The sequence below is a fragment of the Danio rerio genome, chromosome 6, assembly GCF_049306965.1.
Source record: "Danio rerio strain Tuebingen ecotype United States chromosome 6, GRCz12tu, whole genome shotgun sequence".
Taxonomy (NCBI): Eukaryota; Metazoa; Chordata; class Actinopteri; order Cypriniformes; family Danionidae; genus Danio; species Danio rerio.
The window spans coordinates 364,647-391,109 of NC_133181.1; the positions used below are offsets into that span (position 1 = coordinate 364,647).

At 43.3% G+C, this 26,463-nt stretch overlaps 5 protein-coding genes across 16 annotated transcripts in view; 2 read left to right on the plus strand and 3 right to left on the minus strand.

The window, feature by feature from the left end:
* The window catches only part of rbfox2 (RNA binding fox-1 homolog 2), a 45,202-nt gene extending 43,100 nt beyond the window's left edge, over positions 1-2,102 (minus strand). For 10 of the 11 annotated variants that reach the window (XR_002458996.3, XR_012407285.1, XR_012407291.1 and 7 more), the window contains exon 1: positions 1,387-2,066. Coding sequence is in view for 4 of the 11 variants with exons in the window: in XM_021476827.3 (XP_021332502.1) it covers positions 1,387-1,587 (201 nt within the window). In the remaining 7 variants the exon portion in view is untranslated. 11 annotated transcript variants of the gene reach the window in all.
* Positions 2,103-4,664: 2,562 nt separating this feature from the next.
* On the plus strand, positions 4,665-11,982 carry LOC110439854 (G-protein coupled receptor 35-like). The gene is made up of 2 exons (XM_073953480.1): positions 4,665-4,734; positions 8,080-11,982. Exon 2 carries the CDS (start codon positions 8,094-8,096, stop codon positions 8,982-8,984), a length of 891 nt encoding a protein of 296 aa, XP_073809581.1. The 5' UTR covers positions 4,665-4,734; positions 8,080-8,093; the 3' UTR covers positions 8,985-11,982.
* Positions 11,983-13,690: 1,708 nt separating this feature from the next.
* LOC101886547 (proteinase-activated receptor 2) lies at positions 13,691-17,052 on the plus strand. The gene is made up of 2 exons (XM_005172060.6): positions 13,691-13,749; positions 15,664-17,052. Exon 2 carries the CDS (start codon positions 15,678-15,680, stop codon positions 16,563-16,565), a length of 888 nt encoding a protein of 295 aa, XP_005172117.2. The 5' UTR covers positions 13,691-13,749; positions 15,664-15,677; the 3' UTR covers positions 16,566-17,052.
* A 949-nt stretch (positions 17,053-18,001) lies between these two features.
* On the minus strand, positions 18,002-21,099 carry LOC557729 (uncharacterized). Its single transcript, XM_680842.10, has 2 exons — positions 21,025-21,099; positions 18,002-20,412 (listed from the first exon to the last, which is right to left on the minus strand). Exons 1-2 carry the CDS (start codon positions 21,084-21,086, stop codon positions 19,479-19,481), a joined length of 996 nt encoding a protein of 331 aa, XP_685934.4. The 5' UTR covers positions 21,087-21,099; the 3' UTR covers positions 18,002-19,478.
* Positions 21,100-22,722: 1,623 nt separating this feature from the next.
* On the minus strand, positions 22,723-26,278 carry atf4a (activating transcription factor 4a). Of its 2 annotated transcripts, none has more exons than XM_005172055.6 (3): positions 26,128-26,278; positions 24,001-24,330; positions 22,723-23,778 (listed from the first exon to the last, which is right to left on the minus strand). In XM_005172055.6, exons 2-3 carry the CDS (start codon positions 24,245-24,247, stop codon positions 23,000-23,002), a joined length of 1,026 nt encoding a protein of 341 aa, XP_005172112.2. In that variant the 5' UTR covers positions 24,248-24,330; positions 26,128-26,278; the 3' UTR covers positions 22,723-22,999.
* Between the last annotated feature and the right edge of the window lie 185 nt (positions 26,279-26,463).

Consider the following 26,463-nt stretch of genomic DNA (forward strand, 5'->3'; position numbering starts at 1 on the left):
TGAGACCGAGCGAGCATTCTCTCTCTCTCTCTCTCACACACACACACACACATCTGCTTGGTCTTAAAGCCGTCAGAGAAACCCTGGGCCATTAGCCAGTGAGAATGAGCCATTAGGGTCCACAGCACATGCTGCACTTTAGATCACTTACAGGAGAAACAGAAGAAGAGAACAGAGAGAGAGAGAGAGAGACCACCACACAATTCTAAATTGTTATAAATCCTAATATTTTAAATGTTAAATTGACTGTTTGATAAAATAATTTGTTGTTTTTTTAGGTGTTGCTTATTAAATGCACCTAATTTATTTGTGTTGATGACTACTACTGATTGATTTTCTGTGTTATGTGTAATGTAAACATCACAACTGCCCTGCTGACACATCTGGAACACTGCTCATGCTAATAAAACAAGTTTGAGTTTTTCCAATTCAAGAGAAACACACACACACACACACACACACACACACACACACACACACACACACACGCATTTTTGCTGCTTGTTCAAACTACTTTTAAATGAGTTGAACTCAATTCTTCAGGTTTTTGGGACCGACTTAATTGTTTTATGTTTAAGCAACTTACATTTGTAAAAATGATTGAGTAAACGTATCAGATTAGTGTCGGGAGCGCATGAAGGAAGTGTGTGGACAACAGTTTTTACAGCACACACACTTCCAAAAGTCTACTAATGAACCACAATGTTGATTCTTCAATATTCTGTTTATTATTGTTTAATCCTATAATACTGACTGTTCACTGTGTGTTCTGTACATGTAGAACATTTATTATGTCAATAAACAAATTCATGAATTTAAGAGAGAGAAAAACACATTCGAGAATCTGGCTTCAACACCGTCGATCTGTGACAACATGAAAGTATCAGCTTAACTTTTTTATTTAAGGGGATCAAACATAAAATAATCAAGTTGTCCCCCAAAAACCTTAAGAAGTGTGTTGTTTCAGCTCTTTTTAAAGAAGTAGGTAGAACTAATGCCATTAATGAGTGGAGAGAGAGAGAGAGAGAGAGAGAGAGAGGGCAACAGAAAGACTAGAGATGGATGAAGTGCTGAACAGAGAGGAGATCACGTCTGTCTACATGAAGAAGAACAGAGAAGCAGAGGATGGAAAAGTACCGCAGGATGGAGAGATGAAGAAGATGAAGATGATGATGGTGGAGCCTGCAGGCCTCGGAGAGCAGCTCTACATTCAGGAGCATCTGCTGCAGTAGAGCGGCCCTCAGCTGCTCGGGCTCCTCAGATTGCAGCTCTGGGGCCCGTCAGTGTTGGTTTTCAGCTCATATAACGGGCCCGGGGCTCACTATCACCATCAGCCGCTCATTTATTCACAGCGCTCACTGAAACATACTGAAACGTGACGCTTACCTGCGCGATGTCTTCGGTTCCGTCCATCCGCGCGCGTTTGCACTCAGCCCCGGTAGAATCCCCCGCTGCCGCGGCGCCCTCCGGCTCCGGGTCTCCGCGCTTCATCCCCCGCACCGCGGCCGAACCCGAGTCCAGATCCCGGTCCAGGATCCCGCGGCTCACGGGCAGCATTACAGATGCGACGTCGGTCGACATTAACATTGAAGAGGGCCGCAGATGCTGCGTATGAAGAACAACGAAGACGACAGACAGACAGAGAGAGAGGAGAGAGAGACCAGCGGCGCTTATGGAGCAGAACTGACGCGCATCTGACGCGTTAAAACCCGTTACAGAGTGACGCGCGCGCGTGCCGCATTAAAGGCCTTTGAAGAGCGACGCGTGCTTTTTCGGGCCCGAACGCCAAAAACTGTAGAAAAGAAATTAAAAAAGCTCCGAGCGAATCAGGAGGCGTTCAGGAGAGACGCGGAAAACCGTGGAAAGATCTGCGAGCTTGAACACATGGAGGGCGAACGCGGAGGAAACGCGTCTGGAGGGTTTGGATCTCGCTGGTGTCGAATTTAAATAGAAATCGGCAAAGTTCGCCTTTAGAAGCAGGCGTCGCGGAGAAACGCGAGAGAAACGCGATGCATCATTCCAGACCTTCGAGCGATTCAAGCGATTTCCTAAAACAAAGGAGTGGCGTGGAGCTGCTGCTGCTGCTGCTTTTCCTTTCTTCTCTCTCTCTTTCGCTCTCTCTCTCTCCCTCTCTCTCTCAATGGATTCTTGCGGCGCAGAGGAAACGCACGCGTCGCGCCCCTCCTCTCCGGTTTCCTCGCGTTGCTTTATTCTTCCTGCGGTTTTCTCCGGTTTGAGCGCGGAGCTGTTTCACCGTTTAACTCCTGGGCCAGAACCGAACGCCAGATCGCGCATTAACACATGCATATGTTCTGAAAACGCTGCGTTTTCTTCTCCAAAACCGCAGTGCTGCGGCCGGGATACGTCAACATGTGACGAGCCAATAATGAGAGAGGCGTTTGGAGAGTCCGGAGGGGAAGCGCGCGGGATTCATGCGGGAAAACAGAGAATGTGAAGAACAAAAACAACAAAGCGATATCGATTATTTATTCGTATGCGGTACAGTGTGTTCCTGCTGGATTCGCAATGGAAAATTAAGCAACACACACACACACACAGAGTCTCTCTTATCCTGCAGTGTTTGCGCGACATCTGGCGGACACGCGCGCTCATCACACACAGACACTCCAGAACAATACACACAGTCAAGTCGTGACTCCTGCAGGAGCGCGCTCAGTCAGGTTTATGTGGAAGCTCGTGCCCGCCAGTCAATAATAATAATAATAATAATAAACTCACAATTTCGAGTCATAATTCTAATAAAGTCACAGTTAAAATATGCTGATCATTTACATTATTTTGCATGATATACATGGGTATTTTCTGTGCTGAAAGTGCTTTTAATAACTCATAGAAATGTAAAAGGTGAACATATATATATGTAGAATATGTAAATTGATGACTATGTGCCCTCTTCTGTGTTTTATTTGTCTTGTTTTATCCTCGTTTGAGGCATGGGGAATGCTTTTATTGTGCAATAAAACTGTATATGCTGGTTTTTGTTAATAAATTATTTTGAAAATGACACTGGATGTGTGGTGTGATAGTTGTGAAAGCATTATGAAAATAAAACACTGTTCAGCATGATCATTCTGCTGAAGTTCTACTCAGATTACAGCACTAATAACACATGCAGTTACAGTGTTATTTCTCCATCATCAGGAGGCTCGTCAGCTGTTCTGTTTCTATACACTATAGACACATGGTGCATCTCTAATAATCCACAATAATACCTAAATTATGATAAGGGCTGTCACACTTCAGATCTCTTGAAATGAATTAACACCAGAGTAACTGTAAACCCCCCGGAAACGCCACAGAGACTCTCCATTCTGAAGATGCTGGGCTGTTTTAACACATCACTGCCTCGATTATAAGCAAACCTGATGCTGGGTTATTTTTTTTTACAAATCTTATTTCAATTCTACTTTTTAACCCAGCAGTTGGGTTTGTCCATATTTGACCCAGTGAAATGTGTGTGTGTGTGTGTGTGTGTGTGTGTGTGTGTGTGTGTGTGTGTGTGTCAGTTTAAACTTTTGTTGTTGATCAGACTTTCATCCAATTCAAAAGCATGATGTATTATTTTTAACCCCGCATGAAGGCGACGCGGTGGCACAGTAGGTAGTGCTGGTCTGGTTCGAGTCCCGGCTGGCTCAGTTTGTTTTTCTGTGTGGAGTTTGCAATCTCTCCACGCTAAATTTGTCTGTAGTGTGTGTTTGAATGTGTGTATGGGTGTTTCCCAGTGATGGGTTGCAGCTGGAAGAGCATCCGCTGCTTAAAACATATGCTGGATAAGTTGGCGGTTCATTCCGCTGTGGCGACCCCTGATTAGTAAAGGGACTAATGAATGAAATGAACCCTGCATGACTGCACAACATTCATTCATTTTAGTTTGGCTTATTACCTTTATTAATCAGGGGCCACCACAGCGGAATGAACCGCCAACTATTCCAGCATAAGTTTCACACAGCAGATGCCCTTCCAGCTGCAACCTAGTACAAGGAGACACCCATACACTCTCACACACACACACACACACACACACACACACACACACACACACACACACACACACACACACACACATACACTAGTGCCAGTGTAGTTGATCAGTTCCCCTATAGCGCATGTGTTTGGACTGTGGGGGAAACTGGAGAACCCGGAGGAAACCCACGCCAACACGGGGAGAACATGCAAACTCCACACAGAAACACCAACTGACCCAGCCGAGACTCAAACCAGAGACCTTCTTGCTGTGAGGCCACAGTGCTGACCACTGAGCCGGCTTGTGTGGCAGAGAGTTCAGCGTCTGCATGTAGGAGAGCTGCAGCTGGAGTTTCTTCAGTGTTCTTCTGAATACTGCACTGTGAGGTCGTCATCTCCGTCTGTTTCCCCGCAGCAGCAATAGAGGATCTGCAAGATGTTACAGTAGATTTTCTCATTTCTTCCTTGCATCACCTGTTTACACCAAGTCTTTGTCTTGCATCAAACAGCAGAGAGTGAGAGAGTTTATTATGAAACTTTGCTGCTCTTCCTCCAATAACACACTCATTATTTCTGCCGGGTTTAAAACACACTCTACAATTGGTCGTGTCCAAATGTTCCAGCAGTTCCCCGCGGGACAGACAGTAAAATAAGGGCAGTTTGAGAGTGTGCTGGTCAGAGAGACTCACTCGGGCAGAGGCAGCGGCGGTGTGTGTGTGTGTGCGGATCACAGGACCTGACAGAGCACAGGTGAGTTACCTGTCTGATATACTTCCAGCTTAGCGTCAGTGCAGGGGTCCACACATCCCTGAGTGTTAATGATCCAATGTAGAGTAGATGCGCTCCAGAACATGCTGAGGTGTGACCCAGTCTGACATTGGCTCAGATATGGACTAACCCAACTGTGTTTAATTTAATTAGAATGATTAATTAAACATTGGGTTAAATGTATGGATTAACCATTAAATTGGAAAATTAACCCAACTGGGGCACTGTGTTGGCGCAGTGGGTAGTGCTCTCGCCTCACAGTAAGAAGGTCGCTGGTTCGAGCCTCGGCTGGGTCAGTTGGCGTTTCTGTGTGGAGTTTGGATGTTTTAATTGTCCATCTGTGTGAATGGAGGAGGAAGTGTATGGGTGTTACCCATTGATGGGTTGCAGCTGAAAGGGCATCCGCTGCATAAAACATGTGCTGGATAAGTTGGCGGTTCATTCCACTGTGGCTACCTATGATTAATAAAGGGACTAAGCTGAAAATGTGTACAGTTGAACAGTGACTTTTATTGACATTTGAGTCGTTTTAAATAACATTAAGATCTGTTTTGCAGTGTAATCGCCGTCCAAACACAAACATCTCGGCTAAAACAAGGCTGAATCAGGGCCGTCTGGGAAAATTGCAGATGTGAAGAAAAGATTCTCTCTGACAGCCCAAATTTAGCCTTGTTTTAGCCGAGACGTCTATGTTTGGATGTCTATTATATGTCTATTAGACACACACAAAACAGCTTGGTGGAACTGAGATAAAGTTCAATTGATTTGAGACTTTTCAGAATCAGAAAAACAAAACAGAAGGAGGACATGAGGAGCCTGCATTCGGCTGTGCTATCCTGCATTAAAACAAGAGAGAATTGACAGTCAAATACAGCCAAATGTTGAGCTCAAAGTCAATTGGGTCTTTGCAAACTCTACATTATATTGTGTGCTTCATCTGTGCATCATCATGTAGACAAAACCCTTCATCACAGCCGGGAATGATGGTAAATATAATTAATCTGCTCATTTCTAATTTGAGACCTAAAAACAGAAATGAGCTGTAATCAACATCAAAGTCAGTCTGGAGATCACAATAAAGTTGTGCTATATTATCTTCAATTATGATTCAGAACTGAGTTGACAGGTATTGAGGTGTAGCATAAATGTGAAAGTGTGCAAATAAATGCACAATGTTTATGAAAACATCATCATATTAAAAGGTTGTCTCATTTTTACCTCTAGCCAGTGTTATGATTAATCATGAATTATTCAGGCCAGACGGTGGCGCTGTTGCAGTACTGAGGAGCTCAGAGAGCCGCTGAACAGACTCAAACACGTCACATTACAGCAAATGATGAAGGAGATCTGCAGATCAGCTCAGTGATACTTAAAGGAGACCTGTTCTCCAGAATTCAGCATGTGTAGTGTGTGTGTGCGGTGTGTGAATATCTCCAGCCTCTAATGGTGAACAGTGATTAATTGTGTTTGTTCTAATCAGACGTGATTAAGGAAACACTTTGATGGACATTCTCAGGGTCCCTGTATCTGTGGTTACCCTCAGTAAACAGCGGTGAGTTTGGTGCACTGATGACCTACACGGCCAATCACAATCTTTTCTGTTAAGCATGTAAACACAACAGCCAATCAGCGCTGTTTCAGAACCTGCTGAATTTCAGTAGCGATTAGTTTAAAATTCGTGTATCATGACGACACTATTTTGCATTTTGATATTGATGTTCTTTGACGCTGACGTTTAATGTTAATTTGATGTTGTTTTGACCTCAAGTTAATCAATTTTTATCTAATTCAGTGGTCCACAACCTTGGCCCATGGACCGGTACCAATCTGTGGATCAATTGGTACCGGGTCACACAAAACAAATCATTAATTATTTCTGTTTTGTCTATTATCTGAGTCTAAACAATCTTTTATTTTGAAAAATGACCCTATTCTCACGGTTATATCTCGTTCACTCGAGCACCAATACCGAACCCACAAGCAGCAAAATGAAAGGCCCAGTGAACGACCCATAAAAAGTCAAGGAATGGACCTGCAACCCATTTGTCAACAAATAAATCCGGCATGGCTGTGCAGGATGGTCAACTACTGGAGATCACAAATGACGGCCGTTCACATATTGCATGGCGCCTTATCCGCGCACGAGTTCATTATTTCCTATGGAGGCGCGTGACTTCTGTGCGCATGTTAGGAGTAGTGCATACAACCCAGGTAGCAGATTACTCTGGCCCAGCTTTGCTGGCACACCAGGAATTCATCCGGCACTGGCTTTGGGTTTGGCAGAGGTGGCACCGTCTTTAAGGCAGCACAAGATTTGGGCCAGATGTAAAATGTTGTATTTGGTCCAGATGTTAATAATTGAGATGTGGGCCATGTAAGTTTGGCCCGTCTTGACCCACATTTAAAATTATTTTTGAGTAAAGAAAAAAATTCTACCAATCAGGTTGCTTTGAGAAAAACTTTTGGTTTAGTGTGTCTAAAGTGCTTCAAGGGTTTATTAATTTTATTGCAATCAGGACACACCAACATATTTGGCCCAGTTGAGACCCAGTTATAAGTTTTTAACTTGGCTGTGACTTGGCCCAGATTTGCTCCATGTTTGGCCCTTGTCTGGAAGCCAGACTCAGTCCAGTCATGGACCATAATTCACTGGCATGTGGGCCAAGCAAAACCTGATTGTGTGGCCAGAGAAATATTGCTGTGGGAAGTGGCACGAACAGAGGTGCGACACACTCATTCCTCCCAGGAATACCCAGTTAAAATCATCTTCAGCATGCTGCAAGCACACTGAGAGACACATAACAAGACCTGACCCATCAGTCTTGTATTTTGTACGGAATATACACATTTCAGGAGCACAGCAGGGCTTTTTAATGCTCTCCATAAATGAAACATCCCCCGCCACGGGCCATGGTAAAATTGTCAAGCGTTGACCAGTCCGTGGTGACAAAAAGGTTGGAGACCACTGATCTAATCGATTCACATCTTATTGAGGTGTTTTTAACGGCAGTGTTTCCAGTCAGATGGATGTGGATTTGACCTGAAGTTAGTCAGGTGACATCAAATCGATTCACATTTTTACGCCAATGTTAGAAGTCAATCTGGTGTTGTTTTGACCTGAAGTGAGTCAATGGACAACAGATCAGTTTACACCTTATTGACGTGTTTTTATCTGCAATGTTGGAGGTCAATGTAAAGTGAATTTGACATGATGTTAGTCAGGGAACATCAGATTGATCTGCAGTTTGTTATTGACGTGTTTTTGATGTCCATCAAGTCCATCAAGTTATCTTGACTTCACATCTACTTTTTAATTCTCGTTCACAGATCACTCGGTCATCATGTCGAACACCTCAGCTTCACTCCTGAACTCCAGCATCTCGGGTTGGCATCGTCCGCTGTGGTACCAGTATGAGGCGTGTGCGGAGGCTCCACACTGGTTTATCTTTTACTTCAGTGTGAAGATAGTAAACCTGTTCGCGGGTTTCCCAATGAACGCTCTGGTGATGTGGCAGATCCTGAAGAAGAAGAGCGAGGGGTCCACATCTGACATCTTCATCTTCAACCTCTCCGTCCTGGATGCTTATTTCGGACTCATGACGCCGGTGGACATGGTCAACCGCCTCTACTTCAATGATCCCACAATCTGGTATTCCCAGAGGTTTGCGTACGGTCTGAAGGACACGACTCCACTGTTCCTCACCTGTATTTGTCTGGACAGGTATGTAGCTGTGGTCCATCCCATCCTGTTCACCGGCACGCGGGACACGGGCATCCGCATCGGCATCTCCATGGTGGTGTGGGGACTCATCCTGGCCTACTCTCTCACCAAATGCATTCTGGGGATCCTAAGTGTGAATGAGGTGTTCAGCGGCCTCATCCTCTCCGCCTTCTCCATCATGGTGTTCTGCAACCTGTCCATCATCTGGGTCCTCAGGAAAAGCGTGGCCGGGAAGGAGGTCATGAATCCGGTCAAGAAGAAGGCCTTTAAGATGGTGATGACGGTGCTGGCCATCATCATAGTGAACTATCTGCCGCCGGTGGCTCTAATGCCGTTTGCGTCCACATATTCGTTCGTGACTCTCCACTGTAAGGTTCTTCTAGCCGTGTTCTCCATCATGGACCTGAGCTGCACCATTGAGCCTCTGCTCTACATCTCCAAGATGGATCAATCTGCCTTCTGCTCCTGCTTAAAGAGTCCCTCAAAGAAACCCATCAATGTGAGCGTCTGAGATGGAGAGATGTTTGCTTGTTGGTCTCAGGTGCTCAGTCCAGTCTTGTTCCTAGTCCTCTAGCTCCAGCATACTGCCCAGATGTTTCTGAAGACCTTGATTGGCTGGGATTTGGGTTTAATTCTACAGGTTTGGAGAATTCTGCTGTAGACGTAGTCCTGATTAAAGAGATCAGTCTGCTTGTTCAGGCTCTGTCCACATGTACTCTGTATTTCCAGGAGCATTGCTTTACTCTGAGGTGTAGTTGCTTGTCCACATGAAAATGTAGAGTCCGGTGATGGAAACCAAAACAGTCTGAAAACTCTGGCCATGAAGATTTACTGAAATCCAGGAACACTGAATCTAAAGTTTTTCCTCATGATGTCAGCATTTGCACAGCGTGACACGACTGAGGTGAATTATATTCATTCACATTTACTTGTATGCTGTTTACTCACACAAATACTGAATATAACGTTTGGTGTGAACCCAGCATAAAGGGTTTTTCATCGCCCCCTGTTGGTTCATCGTGTCTTAATCATTGCAGTAGATTTGTTCATAAACAAAGGCAGTGAAAACAGCATATTAAAATACCCGTGTTTGTGTGCACATGGCGGCAGATCATTCAGTGCTAAATCAGATTGTTCACCAGTCCATTTGAACATTTTCCTATAGTGTTTTCTATACGTTTTGGTCATTTCTCCACAAATTTCAGATGATTCCAACAGATTCTGAGGAACTCTATGTACAGTGTGGTCATGTGGCCACTAAAGTGGAGTATTTCCCTTATGACATCAGCAGTTTTCTGCTTTCTGATTGGCTGAAACAGCCTAATGCAGACGGTGTGGTTGAGCATCATTTCATACATTCATGGCAAATGTTTCATGCATTCGTGTCAACCCCACTCTGGGAAAATCATCAATCTTTGTTCTCACGCGTGCTGTATTGTTCCTCAATATGTGTTCTTCAGTGTTCTTGCGTCCTCGTGTAACGTCATCATCAAAAGCCAAAGTTCAGTTCCAAAAGTCAAGACTGCAAGAATGAAGGACGGGTGATGTGTTCTTGATATCGAGGGCGCATCGATGCAGACTCGAGCGCAAAACTGAATAGATGTATATATAGATTATATAGATTTATTATTAAAGTTCAGAGATACAACTCATTTATCTCAGGAGCTTCCCTGAATGAGTCGGTGAAAGCAAACATTAACATGAAAATCTTAATAAAGGTATAAACACATTAAGGGTGTTTATTTGCTGAAATTCCTATTAATTTGTTAGATTAGATTAGATTTGTTTGTATCGTGCAACACACATTTGTAAAGTCTTTATGCAGAGTAAATATTGTGGAAACGGGAAAAATTATAAATCATTATATGAAGACTTTAATGTTTAAATAGTTTTGCTTTAAAAACGTGTGAAGGTCATGTGACCATCAGGAAGCCTGCAGCAACTCAGGCCCCGTTTACACTAGTGTTTCAAAAACGATCCGCGTCCACACTAGCGTTTCACCTAGCGTTTCCTAACATATCTCCGTCCACACTACGCCACAAAAACGTATATCACGTGACCATTGGCGCACTCTGGGCATGCGTGTTCTAGTATAAACAGCAAGCATGTGTCTCGCTCTGCATTCGGTTATTGTTAGTCGACAAACGCCGGTTGAACAATGAACGCGATGGCAAAGAAAGCAAGAGAGGTATGTTTGTGGACAGACGACGAGGTCGAGTTACTAAACATAACAAATGAATAACTGCACAATGACGCCAAAAACAGACAATAGTGCACACAGCGCTCTCATTTCTGTGCCCATGCTGTTTACAGTGAAGGCTGGTCTGCTGTCTCCCGGTAGCGTTAAAGCCATGTGTTATAGTCATGTGATAGGGGCTTGACGAATAAGGGAAGGATACGCAATGACACAAAAGCCCCAATCAGGTAGCGAATCTCAGCAGCGCCGCCTCCATTTTCCCTCATCCACACTGAGACGGAGCAGCAGCGCTCCAGAATGAAAACATCCTCTCCAGCGTTTCCAAAATGCTCCATTTTCGGCACTCGAGAACTCCGGTGTAGTGTGGACGGATGGCGTAACCGTGGCAAAACTTATGCGTTTTAAAACAAAAATGCATTAGTGTAAACGGGGCCTCATTCTCACAGGACGTGTTCTCTGTTCTCGCGGTCTCCTGAGTTCATTATTCTGAGGTAACTTGGCACGACGGTCTCCACAAGTCTGCTCTCACTGTCTTGAAATTGAAAAACAGCCATCGACTTATTTACAATTTACTTGCACAAATACCCCACTCCACCTTAAACTCCAGCTTAAAAGGCGTATAGCGCCCCCTGTTGGTTTGGTGCGTTTAACATGCATCACTGTGCATTTTCATGTGGACAAAGAGTTTTGTTTTTAAATAAGGCAGGGAAAACTGTGCTTATAAAAATACTGGTGTGCATGTGGACATGACCGCTTCAGAAGTGCATCATCAAATTCTGAATGGTGCTCCGTGTGTGTGTGTGTGTGTGTGTGTGTGTGTGTGTGTGTGTCAACACAGCTTTAATTCTACCACACTATATACTATGTAGATGATGTCAGAGCTGCTTAATGTGGATAAACAGCACACTGGACTCTACTCCAGCGGTTCTCAAAGGGCAGTCATGATTGGTCACTGAGATCTAAGAGAAAATAAATATTAAATGCAAACTATTAATCAAAACTGACTATATGATCGGCACTATAGCAGCTTTATAAAGGAAAGAGAAAACATCCACTTGTTCACTAGTAGATCCTGTTTAAATAAGGTTATGAGAATGTTAATCTCTCATGAGCAAAACACAAACACAGTGTCAATAAAATACAGATATTGAAGAAGATAGTCTTCATATGGAGAGCTGTTTTAATAAAGCGTCATGCTGCCTGTCCATTTTATTGGCTCATTTGTAAATGTGAGTGCATGATGCACGGTTAGAGCACCGGTGATGATTACAATGCTGGATTTGAGAAGCACTGATTTAATAAAGCACTCCTCATGCACATGCTGACTTCATATGTGTGTGTGTGTGTGTGTGTGTGTGTGTGCTTCGTTCTGTCTTTTTGTCTCATTCCTGCCGTTTCTCTGTTTTAATGGATGATCTGCAGTCTCCAGCAAACACAGCGAGTGTTTCTGTCATGATAAGCTGAATGTTTTATTATTTCACAAACTTAAATTTCCAGATGCATAATTAAGAAGATGCGGAATCACTAATGAAGGTGTTAATTAAATTGGCTGGGGATTAATTAAGAACAGCCCGGGGTGACACAGATGCTGCGAGCTCGTGATTGTGTAAGTAGACGATGCTACGAGATTAATTAACGTTAAAAACATTTACAGTAGATGCTCACCTGTGCGCCGCTGTTGTGACTGATCTCAGAGCTGAAAGATGAGGAGATGTGAATACCTGCTGTGTTCATGATGCATTCAGGAAATCCAACAGTACTCTACTTACATGTCTGTGATCATTTATTCTTCTGTTCTGAACTTTTGCAGCCATCCATGATGTTCCTGAAAGAGACGAGAGTGAAGAGTGTTTTCTTTTTATTTTATGTGTACAGGTCAAGAAAAACATGCTCAGAAATCCTTCAAGACTGCGTGTGCTTATTATTAATACCACTGAAGAGAAGAATATCGAACTGCACTTCTTCTTTGTATATAAAATATAATTAAACATCATAATGACAGGCATGAATATTGTCTTACATGTTTGTCACGTCGCTATATATGTTTATTTGAATGTTTTTAAATGCACATCAGCAAAAATGTAAATATTTCACAAATGCACAAACAATATCTGAATCAGCTTATGCATTTATTTTAGTGTGCACAAATGTGTCTGTTATGACAATTCTGTTTTGCAATTAATAAATAAAGAGCTTTTACATGGAACTCGATAACAAAAACAACTAAAATATAAAAGAAATGCAACGTTTAGGTGCTCAGCTGTGATGCAACACATCTCTAATCATAACAGTGTTCATAACTCATCTCTAATAGCTGATGTGTTTCCTCTTCTCCATGATGACAGCACATAATATTAGACTAGATATTCTTCAAGACACTAGTGTTCAGCTTACAGTGACATGTAAAGGCTTCACTAGGGTAATCAGGGTAAAGTTAGGGTAATTAGGCAAGTCATTGTATAACAGTGGTTTGTTCTGGAGACAATCCAACACTAATATTGCTGAAGGGGGGAATAATATTGAGCTTAACATGACTTTAACACTATTAAACACTGCTTTTATTCTAGCCCAAATAAAACAAATAAGACTTTCTCCAGAAGAACAGATATTAGAGGAAACACTGTGAACAACTGCTGAATCTGAGAAACAGCATCGGGGAAATATTTGAGAAATAAAATCACAAGAGGCTGAATAATTTTACCCTCAACTGTCTATATATATATATATATTCCCGCAGCCATGGCCTGCATTAGTCTACAGCAGAGAGGGATAATAGAGCATCTGCAAGATCTTACAGTAGATTTACTCACTTCTTCCTTGCATCAGCTGTTTACATGGAGCTCTTCGGTTACATCACAAAACCTCCATCTCCGACTTTACCACGAACTCCACATCATCCAATCACAGACAAGAAGTACTTGTTGACCCAAAATGAGCACTGTGATTGGCTGCAGCCGAATCGTCCCTCCTCTGCGTCCCGAGAGAAGAGCTTTTTGTCAAATCGCCCCGAGAGAGACGCTAAACTGAGGGCGGTGATGGTCAGGACACGGACCGCAGCACAACACACACCAAACTGTAGGTGAGATCTACACGGTTCTCCATTACAAACAGTTTCCTTCTGAAAGCTCATCATTATTTCTGTAGCTCTTTTTACAGTGTAGAATCAGACCATAAGATCAGCATCTGCTCTGGATACGGGCCGGATCCAAGATTATGTGAACCTCGGGAGAAGGAGAAACAGGCTATAAACATATCGTTCACGATACAGTGCGTTTCCGGGATGCCTAACTCTGCTTTAGTGAATTTTAAATGATGTGTTTGTGTTTTATGAGTGTGCTAAGTCTTAACTCTTGTGTTGGATAATTCTGTGTACACTGTTACATCCCTCAGGTCAAACTGACCCGCCTTCGCTAATCCTCTAAAATAAAGCAAATCGATTCATTTCAATCCTCAAATCTACTCTGCATGAAGAAGCAAGCTCATCTTCATCACACACACACACACACACACACACACACACACACACACTCTGTGAAAGTGCAGGTTGTCCCTCATCAGTGTGCAGTATTTCAGCAGGACAACACTCGACTCTCACTACAGCAAAGGGGGGATTTTATCAGGATAAAAGCACCTGCAGACGTGGAGAAAGTGTGGAGCAAGACAGTATTAATAACAGTTAAAGCGGCAGATTATTGTGTGTGTTTGTGTGTGTGTGTGTGTAGTCTCTGAGATGTAAAACGGTTTAATATCAGGCAGCTCAAAATTGACTCAAAGGACACCCTGTTGTACCCTGAACATGCTCAGCCTTCATGAAAACAGAAAATGATTGCTTTTTTCTAGGCTTGAGGTCATTCTAGAAAAGTCAGCACACTAAGATAAACATTGTTTAGGATCATTTATGTAGTTAAAATGCATAAACTGGGTCATTTTTGTCTCGTGTGACTGACTAGTGTGTCTGCTTCCTAAACTGTGCTGTAAACGCTGCTCCAGGGTTGCCAGATACGCCAGGATCTATCAATAACTTCAACAGAGACTGATGTTCTGAGGAAAGTTAGATGGTTTGGGTTTGTACCTCTACAATGACACTGTTTTATAATCAATTCACTCAATCGGTTTTATCTTTCTGCATTGTGGCTTGGTCCAGTAGAGTCTGTCAAATGAGAACAGGTTGAGTAGCCTGGTGAAGGTGGCAGACAAGATCATGGGTTTTAATTAAACTGGCCAAGTGGTAATTTACTGTAATTATGTTTTAAAGAGAGCTCAGGGTGTCTTATTCACCCCGGATCCCCCATTGTACTCAGTGTCGGCCATCAGGACATCATTTAGAGTTCTATTAGGCATGGGCCGGTGAGATGCTGACGGTGTGATACCCCTGGATAAAAGCATCTCGGTTTCTCTGTATTGTGTTTACTGCTCTAAAATAGACTATTTTTAAACCTCTGGGTAAAAACTCTTTGAAAACAATATATCTTTTTATTTTGAAAAACGTGTATAATAGTTTGGAGCAGTAAACATGTGAGGCTAAATAACGAAAATGAATCACCGACTTCTGCTGTCTGGGTTTGTTTGTAAAACACAGGCTTCTTTATTATTTATATACTGGAGATCTTTTCTGCTGGAGATACTGTCGTCCTAAAAAAATGAAAAATAAAAAAAATACCTTTAGGAACGGCAAAGCAGAACATTTTGTCAGTTTTAAAACCTTTACTTTACCAAACCGCGGTATACCTTGAACACGGTTATCGTCACATGCCTAGTTCCCTTATACAGGACAAACAGATTAATGAATTATTTATAATGGCAGTCAGAGTCCAGCGGGGAGGGAGAAGCACCTAATGAATGATGTACTGTATATTTTGTGGTAATGGTTTGGTCTTCATGGCTCCTCTTCTGTGTGACGGCACCTTGCTGCAATTTTAGTTTCCCCAAACGGGAGTATAAAGTCTGAGGATCATGATGAGATTATTGAACTCATGCACTCTTCCATCCACAGCTCATTTCAGGATCATGTCGAACGTCTCCGATGTGAACTCCAGCATCCCCGAAGTGGCGCAGCGCCTGCTGTGGTACCAGTTTGAGGCGTGCGCGGAGGCTCCTCACTGGTTTCTGCTGTACTACGGTGTGAAAGTGTTGAATCTGGTGGCCGGAGTTCCCCTGAACGCTCTGGTGATGTGGCAGATCCTGAGGAAGAAGAGCGAGGGGTCCACATCTGACATCTTCATCTTCAACCTCTCCGTCCTGGATGCTTATTTCGGGCTGATGACGCCGGTGGATCTGGCCAATCGGCTCTACTTTAATGATGATCATATCTGGTACTCGGTGAGGTTTGCGTACGGTCTGAAGGACACGACTCCGCTGTTCCTCACCTGTATTTGTCTGGACAGGTATGTAGCTGTGGTCCATCCCATCCTGTTCACCGGCACGCGGGACACGGGCATCCGCATCGGCATCTCCATGGGGGTGTGGGGACTCATCCTGGCCTACTCTCTCACCAAATGCATTCTGGGAGTGATGAGTGTGAACGAGGTGTTCAGCGGCCTCATCCTCTCCGCCTTCTCCATCATGGTGTTCTGCAACCTGTCCATCATCTGGGTCCTCAGGAAAAGCGTGGCCGGGAAGGAGGTCATGAATCCGGTCAAGAGGAAGGCCTTTAAGATGGTGATGACGGTGCTGGCCATCATCATAGTGAACTATCTGCCTCCAGTGGCTCTAATGCCGTTTGCGTCTACATATTCGTTCATCACGTTTCGCTGTAAGATCAGTCTGGCCGTGTTCTCCATCATGGACCTGAGCTGCACTGTTGAGCCTCTGCTCTACATCTCCAAGATGGATCAATCCGCCTTCTGCTCCTGCTTAAAGAGTCCCTCAAAGAAACCCATCAATGTGAGCGTCTGAGATGGATTCTGCATCTTTTGAGACTCGACTGATGAAGTAGGAGCAGGCCTCAGGTCAGTTTAGGCTGCGTCTGCACTAATCCAGATACTTCTGAAAACTGTGTTTGGTCTAAACAAGCTCCATGTCCACATCACTGTCTTCACTTCTCTCCATCATCCACACTAGAAGGCTATCAGTGCTCACACACGTCAGACCCGCTTCACCCGCTCATCTCCGCTGCTCTTTATTTACTCTCCATGTCTCTGAGCAGTAAATGTGTGACTGGTCTGATCTGAACAACAGCTCCAGTAAATATTCCACGCTTTTATAACTGTGCAGAGTTGTAGCTGCTTTACTGGGCCTACTACGCTATACTGTATTTCAATACTGCCCATTTTGCTGGTACTTGGAGAGACTATTTTTTTCTGAGGTGGTGCTTGATGAAAAAAGTTTGAGAACCACTGCTCTAAAAGATACGCTTTCCTTTAATAAACATGGACGGATGGACAAAACTGAGAGAAAAATATGTGTTTTAAAACATATGTGACAATATGTGGCACTGAGAGACCACACACGCACACACACACGCGCGCACACACACACCACACAAATAAAATAACATAACAGACCATATATAATCATTAAAATAGATAAATACTAGTGCAGTCAAATGGTTGACGGCAATTAATTACATCCAAGATAAAGGTTTGAATATTTTACACACATATTTATATATAATTTGTAATATACACACACACACAAATATGTATATATATATAAATATATATATATATTCGCACAAATGTTTGATGCATATATTCATATAATATATTTGATGTGATTAATCAGAGTAAATACCAAATATTAAAATAAGTCCATTAAACTCATTATGTTATATTAGTTATGTGATAAAATCTAATCCAACAGACGTTCACACAACGATGAGAATTGATTTTATTATTTCACAAACTTAAATTTCCAGATGCATAATTAAGAAGATGCGGAATCACTAATGAAGGTGTTAATTAAATTGGCTGGGGATTAATTAAGAACAGCCCGGGGGATGACACAGATGCTGCGAGCTCGTGATTGTGTAAGTAGACGATGCTACGAGATTAATTAACGTTAAAAACATTTACAGTAGATGCTCACCTGTGAGATGTTTATGTCATACGAGCTGAAGTGTGACGCATACAGAATATCTATAAATGATATACATGTGTGTGTGTGTGTGTTCGCTTACGCTTCTGTACTGCACACACACACACTCACACACACACACACACACCTGAAATATTCACAAAACTCTAAATGAATGTAAATGAAGTGAAATATGTAAATTAATGTTGATCTCGTCATGAAAAAATAAAGTTTTCCCCAGAACAGTGAAACTCTTTCTCAGTTGTTTGTGTGGTTTTGTATTTTCAGACACTCTTTAAACACTCTAAATATCCCTGTTAATGTTTTCAAACTATTTTATTTGATTTTCCGAAGACACAGAAGTGTTCATTTCTCATTGGTCACATTCAACACGAAGCCTTTTCCTCATAAATGCACAATAATTACATCAAAAACATTTGTCAGATTAGTATTATTACATGTGTACACTATGTATAAGCAATAAAAAATACACAGCGCGTGTGTGTCCACCGAAGCGTTTTTGCGCTGTTTCCTGGGAGGTTTTTAAATGTCGGCTGTGTCATTAGGCAATGATCGAGCGTTTTCCACTGACCGATGAGTAGGGTTGGGTATCATTATTGGTTATTGTTATCGATGTTATTTTGATACTGATGATAAATCGGTACCTTTAAAACAGTAGCGGTGCCAAAGTGGAGCCTGAACGGTGCTTTTGAGCCACGAAATTATGGTGGACGACTCTAGAAAATGTTTTTATTTGACAAAAATTTATTTTTTAATTGAACAATTTAATTAAAGTTTTTTTTTACGTAAACATCAATTAAAGTTGTAAATATTTGAGTTGAATTAAATTAATATGAATTATTTTGATCAATGCATCGTGATGCACCAAGATCTGGAATTGAACCGAATCGATGGCATGATAATCGTAACCAAACTGAGCCGTGAGACCAGTATAGGTTCACAGCTCTAGCCGATGGTGTCCGTATCCCTCAAGGTTGTTTAGAATGAAATGTTTCGAGATGGAGAGACACAACATGTACTCGTGAGCCTTTGATGCTCATCACAGCACCAGTGGCACTGAAATTAGGCACCAAAATTCATATGCTGATTTGGTCTGGTACATGCCGGTTACTCAGGCACCATAATAGCACTGGGTTTTGGTACCCAACCCTACCAATGAGCGCTCGCCGTTTCTCAAATGCTTTGACACAGAGAAGCGCTCGCAGCTGGGCGACTTTATGAGCAGCGCTAAAAACACTTAGATGGAAAAGCACTCTTGAGCAACCTTAAAGTAAAGTAACCTTCAGGCTTAATACCTGACAATACCCAGCCTGATCTCACGAGAAAACGTAAGTATTTTACGTTTTGGCAGTTTAGTGGCTAATTCGTACGAATTTAGTTCAGTCATACGAAATTGTACGATTTTAAAAAGGAGGCGTGGCCTAACCCCACCCCTAATCCCAACCGCCATTGGGGGATGAGCAAATCGTACTAAAATGTATGAATTAGGTTGTATGAATTCGTGCGAATTAGCCACTACATCAAAAAGTTACGAATTGCCGTGAGATTGTGTTGCAATACTGTATAGCAGGGGTCACCAAACCTGTTCCTGCAGATTTTAGCTCCAACCTTAATCAAACACACCTGAACAAGCTAATCAAGCTCTTACTAGGTGTACTTGAAACATCCAGGCAGGTGTGTTGAGGCCAGTTGGAGCTAAACTCTGCAGGGACCTCCAGGACTGAGATCGATGACCCCTGTCGTATTGCAACATCATCTGACACCATCGTAACCCTAGTCGTTGCAGTCCACAGATGCTGTGTGTGTGATTCTGTCATGGATCTCCTTCAGGCTCCCCCTGCTGGCCGCCGGTCCACTAAGCGACGTCACGAAACCCGGATATTTCTGGAAAAGCTCTGGAGGTGAAGAGCAGGGGCTCATCTGCGCTCCGTCATCCGCACACACCAGCGGAATCAGCTTAGCGTGAGCGTAATCGATCTCAAAGCCCTCAAAGATAAGCCCCACCCCCCATGCTCCAAGCCCCGCCTCCAGCAGGCAGGACACCTCTCTGGTTGCCAGCACCATCTGCTTATACTCCTCCACCTGCAGGCTGAGCACATCGCTGCTGAGCGGACGACGGGGAACTAAAACGGTGAGGCCTGGAGAGTTGGGAAACGGCGTGAGGAACGCTACGTGCTCATCATCCTCCCACACTCTCCACTGCTGCGCTTCTCCGCGGATTATACGCGGGAACAGCCCGTCGTCAGACGGATCGCCTAGGAATGTGTAGTTCTGCTGGGCGCTCGGTTTGCATATCCGGTTCTTCACCGCCTCCAAATCATCATCAGTCCAGCGCGGGCCGCTCTTAGAGCTGATGTACCCGGGGTCAAACTCATTAAACTCTTCATCTGCAGCCAGGTGAGGTCTCCAGTCTGCGCTCAGGCCGTGCAGAGGGACGATCAGCAGCTGTGTGTTGCCATGTTTCTGCGGTGTGTGCACCAGAGCGCAGCGCTGCACCGACAGACCCGCACACAGCCGGCGGGACACTGATCTGGCCCCCAGCAGCAGACGCAGGAACAGGTCCTCAGGCAGGTGGAAGAGGCCGCCGGCGCAGGGGCTCTTACAGGTGAGCACAGCGACCCCTGGTGTCCATGGAGACGGGTGCAGGTACGCCAGCAGATCTGCAGACTCCCAGATCACCAGCGGCTCCTGGAGAGCCCACGACATCCTGCCAGAGGAGGAAAGAGTGGAGAAATCTGAAGGAGACACTTTACTGAGGAGTCTGATCATGCTGAGGATTCTCAAGGGGTTTTGTCTTGTTTACAGAGCAAAATATTGTCTACTTTCAGAAATAATAAAGTCAAAACTGACAATAGAGGAGAATCACTGAAGGAGAATCACTGAAGGAGATGGGTTATTGAGGATTCTTATGGTTTAGATGAGTTCAGGGCAGGAAAAACACGACAAAGCAATCAGAGAGAGATTAGAGAAGCATAAAAAACTGTCTACATACATAAATAAAGAGCTATATAAATAATAAATATGACAATTAATGAGTATTTTGGGGATAAACTTTGATTCTTAAACGTTGTTTTATTTGTGCTGAATGACACAGAGCCGAGGGATGTTCTCTATAATACTGTATTGTCTGTAAACACATTCATGAACAAGTATTTACTCAATATTGTTATTAATATGTAATAATTGTGTGGTCATAAACTGAGAGTGAGCAGCAAAACAAGGCGGGAGTGAAGAAAGTTTAAAAAGGGAAAGTGTTTGACAGAAGCTTTGAAAACACACACATATATTCAGATGAAGATGTCTCTCGGTGTTTCTGTACCTTCCTAGTAAAGCGTTCAGGATCAGAGAAACTGCAGATCCACTCAGAGCCCAGCGCCGCATTTCCTGCTTCAGCACTTCCTTTATTTGCGGCTGCGTCACATGAGCTGAGCTAGATTCTGTGCTCTTTGACGTGAGCGCCGCCGTCTGCTGGAGGGAAGCGGAACTGCGCCGGAGTTAACAGATATACAGGCGAGTGAACGACAGAGAGAAATACAACAGAATAATCTTGCTTTTCGATTTGTGATAAGATTATTTGTTTTAAGAAAAAACTCATTTTTGGCAAATTATTTCTCAAACAAGACAATATGTTTTGCCTGTCTAGAAAATGCTTCTTAATTTAAGAACTTTTAGATATTTGAACTAGAAACAAAACAAAAAATCTGAATAAGAAAAGCATTTTTTGCAGTGTAGCATCTGAATGTCGAGGCCACATCTCTCTCAGACACAAGCAGATTTAGAGGATCAGTGAGATAACCAGAGTCTTTCTGTCTTCCTCACACACACACACACTTAAGTTCAATAAACCAATTTAGACCAATTTAACATCCCCACATGTCAGTAGTCCTGACATTTTATTATATAAGTGCTGAAATTAAAGTCACAAGTACAGCTGAACCAGTACACACACACACACTGATAATCTCACTCAGTTAATCTCTTAATGAAGCATTGACCCACTGAAGACAGCAGGAGTGGAGCAGAACCGGTTTCTGTCCTCTGAAACACACCAGACACCCTAAACCAGGGGTGTCCAAACTGGGTTCTGGAGGGCCGGTGTCCTGCAGATTTCTCTCAACACACCTGTACAGATGTTTCTAGAAAGTCCAGTAAGAGCTTGATCAGCTGGCCCAGGTGTGTCTGATGGGGTTGGGACTAACCTGCAGGACCAAGTTTGGACACCCCTGTGTATATATATATATTTATACACACACACACGAATGTGCGCAACTTAATAGCATTGATGTTTGTGAGATTACTACACTACACAACTGCAGGTTAACCATGTTCATATATAAAACTGTTAACAGCTATGTTAGTAGTTAATTAGTCAAGGTTATTAGTAACTAATCAAGTGATGGAGACTCATAACTAGGGCCAGACAGAGTCTGCACACATTTTTTGCCATTTTTGCAGAGAATTTTGTAAAAAAAAAAAAAAATTCTGATTTATGCAGTATTTTAGAAATATCATAAACTAAACTTATTATGTGAAATGAAAAATAACAGCTCCTTAACTTTTAAAATGCAAAGCCAATTAGACCTACTTCAGTAAACATAGCAAGTCTCTCATACATCTCTACTGAAGACAGAAAACATTACTGTACACACAGCACTGTGACATAAAGCAAATGCAGTTTCATATTAGTCTATATTACTGAATAAATATAAATTCACACAAATACTTAAATTTGGCCTAAAAATCTACAGAAATCAGGATGTGCAGAATTCATGGGACGACTAATAACCTCCACTGTTCTGAATGTGACTGTGGTTCAGTAATGTGCTGCTTCGGAGTAATTAAGAGAAGCTCTGTACAAACACACTCAGATTGAACTGACAAGTGTGTAAGAGCATTAATCTGAAGCACATGAGGGTGATTGTACTTGAATTGTTTGGTGAACTGCCCCTTATATCAGCTGCTGCATTTCAGAACACAACTAGAGAAGCTTTAAACACACACACACACACACACAAGCGGAGTTTGACAGTATCTTTATTAGAAAATAAAGCCCCTCACACACACACACCATGACAGATGGAGCATGTTTAAATAGCACACGTGAAGCTTATTTACAAGCACTACAGCATCAGATTCAGTGTAAGAACTGGAGGTGTTGAGGGCCCTCGCTGGACCAGACGAGAGAGGCAGGATGAGGAGTTATGATGATGATGATGATGATGAGAGAATAACAGATCAATCTGGATGTGAAGGATGGATCTGGACCGACAGCGGTGCGAGTGATGGATCTGGATCTAGCGTTTGCTCTTGCGCTGTTTGGCGGTCCGCATCTCCTCCAGAAGGTCCCGCAGGTACTGGATCTCCCGGCTCAGGGAATCTGCTTTCTCTGAGAGCTCACGGTTCTTCTTCTCCAGCTCCGAGCACTCGCTGTTCAGCGACTCCTGCTCCACACGCTTCTTCTGCCGGTAGCGTGTCGCTGCGGTTTTATTCTGCTCCATCTTCTTCAGCTTCTTCTCCACTTTTGGAGCTCCAGAGCTGGTCTTCACTCGGCCTTTGAGCGCCGGGGATGCTTCAGGATCGGGTCTGGAGTATGGTTTAGCTCTGGATGAGGGTTCTAGATCTGATTGATGAGCTGGAGATCCTGAGACTGAGATCCCGCTGTCACTATCGGAGCAATCGCTAATGTTCTGCTCTTCTTTTGGAGTCAGCAGAACCACAATGTGAGACGGAGAGAGGCTCAGCATGATACCTGCAGGATGGAGAACTGGAACCTCAGTGTTCTCATCTTGAGGAGCTTCTTCAGGAGGAGACGGGACGCTCGGTGCTGGAGAGAGAGGCTCCGATTTGATCTCTTCAGGAAGCGGGAGGTCCAGGCCCAGAGGGAGATCCAGGTCTGCGGAACCGAACGGGATAGAGTCCAGATCCAGATCCATGCTGGAGTCCAGACAGGCCAGCAGATCCTCTGGGGAACCGGGTGGATCCTCAGAGTCACACGACCCAATCAGAGAGTCCAGGTCGAAGTCATTCAGGTCTAATTTCTCTGTCATCCAATCCATCCCAGGAAACACATCGCCTGCTGGAGGACACACACACACACACACACACACACACACACACACACACACACACACACACACACACAGACAGACAGACAGAAAGAGAGAGAAGAGTTCATTCAAAGCTGACTTTGATCAGTGTACTAGTGCGAGAGTGTGTGCAGTGGAATCTTTCAGAGTGAGTGTGTACAGTGAAGTGTGTGTGTGTGTGTGTGTGTGTGTGTGTGTGTGTTGGTCACCTGTGCTCTGCTCTGTCAGCAGGACATCTGACGGCTGCCAGGAGAGCGACAGCAGCTCAGACGGAGCATCTCCAGAAGCAGGAGGAGAGAAAGAGGATAAAGAAGAGGAAGAGGAGGAGGAGGGAGACCACGAGCCCTCCAACACGGAGCTCTCCTCATCCTGGTCCAGCAGGGGCCCTCGGGGGTCAGCCGTCAGAGGCCAGGGCCCCAGCAGCAGGGCTCCAGCGTCCCCAACACACAGAGACATGGTGGAGGAGAAGCTGCGGTATTTGCGGAGAGATGGAGATGCTGTCGATGGCAGCAGAGCGCTGGGGGTTTGCTAGGAGAGACCTGCAGGACAACACAAGCAGCCTTCATCAGGTTTAATCACTGCGAGATCCAGTCATTTAGCAAAGGGGTGACGACAAACAGGGTGTTTTACAATATATATCTGATTCTTCAAAACAAAACTGACTGATTATGGAGTTGTGTGTGTGTGTGTGTGTGTGTGTGTGCAAAGTGCATCAGACATGCTGATATTAAAAATTCAATACATCATGATAATAAATCTGCACAATATCACTGGTACCTCAAAACACAGTGAATAATAATGCATCACATATACTTCAAGAGTGCTTTATGGATATGCAGTGTTGTATTGGCAGTTGCTTGACCAAAATTACAAATTTCGCTTTAATCTGGGCTACAAAGTCACACTTGGACTACTTTAGGCCTTTTGTTTGTTAAATCTGTACAGTAAAGATCAATTAGTTATTGTAAATAGTCAATGTAATGACAATTATAAAAGCATTTATCAATCTTAGGTCATATTTTGTTTGTTTATGCCTAAAATCACATTAAAATCAATTCAACCATTGTATTAAATGGAGTTACTGACTACATTTCAGCATTTTATATTAACTAACATCACTAATCGAGCTATTTTTCACTGTTGATTTTATTGCATGAGTGTTTACTAATGAGACTTTAGTGTTAACTATTGCACTTTATTATCCTTATGCGGATTCATTTGTTTACTCTGAACATGTGTATACAATAATGCACTTCAAGTGTTTCGTGCACGCTTGATGAAGCCATTTTATAAAGAGGAACTGATTCCCAACCCTGGCCAGAGGGAAGATTTAACAAAAAAAAAAAAAAACACTATTATTATTTCACACTGTAATAAAATGACCCATAATGAATAACCAGTTGAGTTACTAACATTCTAAACCAGTTTAACCAGTTTCTAGAGCACCTCCAGGCACTCTGGATCAGACCAGTTTAAACAGGTGTCATCTGGGAGGAACTGAAGCTGTGAACGCGCATTTACTTTCCCATCAGGGCTATTTACTAACGCTTAACCTGCTTCTGCTAGCTGCTATAATTAGCTCCCTGTAGGCTGGAGTTTCCCCGCCCTTACAGAATACATGTCCTAATATGGTCATCATTGAAGGACGCCCCACCCCCCGGTTCCTGTGCGAGATGAAGGTGTCCCTGAGCGGTAAAGTCCAGAATGGATACAGCTGCGGATAATAACGTCAATATGGAATTTTTTATGACATTACAATAACTAATATTTGTACATTATTGTGAGGGTTGGGTTTAGGGTATATGTTATATAAAATGATATTTAATTTGGGATATATAATAAATAATATGAATACTCGTTATAATTACTGCTTCACACGAGTGTGAGGGCTGGGTTTAGGGATGTAAAAACAATTTAATCTGTAATTTAAAGAATAATAATCGGTATAATTACTGCTTTACATTAATGTGAGGGCTGTGTTAAGGGTAGAAGTTAATAAAACACGATTAATGGATAATTAAATAATTCTCGTTAACTTCTATCCTCAGCTGTATCCCTTTTAACAACAACCTCCTGAGCCCTCGCGCCATTTCCAGCAGTCACGCGGAAGGATCGCGCGCGCCATTTTGAGGTGCCACGTTGCCGCTTCTCGACAGAAAATAAACACAAGTCTAAATGTTTATATTTTGTGTTATTGTCAAATCACGACGACAGAAAACAAAACAAACCGAGATCGCGCGTACACATTAGACAGCAACACTCCTGAGTGTCATTAATGCTAACAGCTTGAGAAGTTTATGACATGAATATTAGGGAAGAGAAAGTGAAATACTTACGCCATTTTGCCAAACTGAGCCAGTGCAATTGCCCTTTGCACTGCCGGATCTGCCGCTGCGATGTTTGCCGCTGCGCGCCGCTACACTGCCATGATTCCCGGGGGAGATTGAGAGCCACGCGCACAACTGACCAGCGTATAACGGAGAAAATCTAGAACCGGTCGCGCCTGCGCTTATATAGCCACACATCACATCCCACGCGAATATATCCCTCCGTCTTGTTCTCTGGGTGCTGATTGGCTGCTGACTCTGTCATTGTATGGCAAACAAATAGTACCCAAATATTTACGTTCTCGCAGAAAGTGGGTCAAACTTGCAGAGCTCACACAGACATCG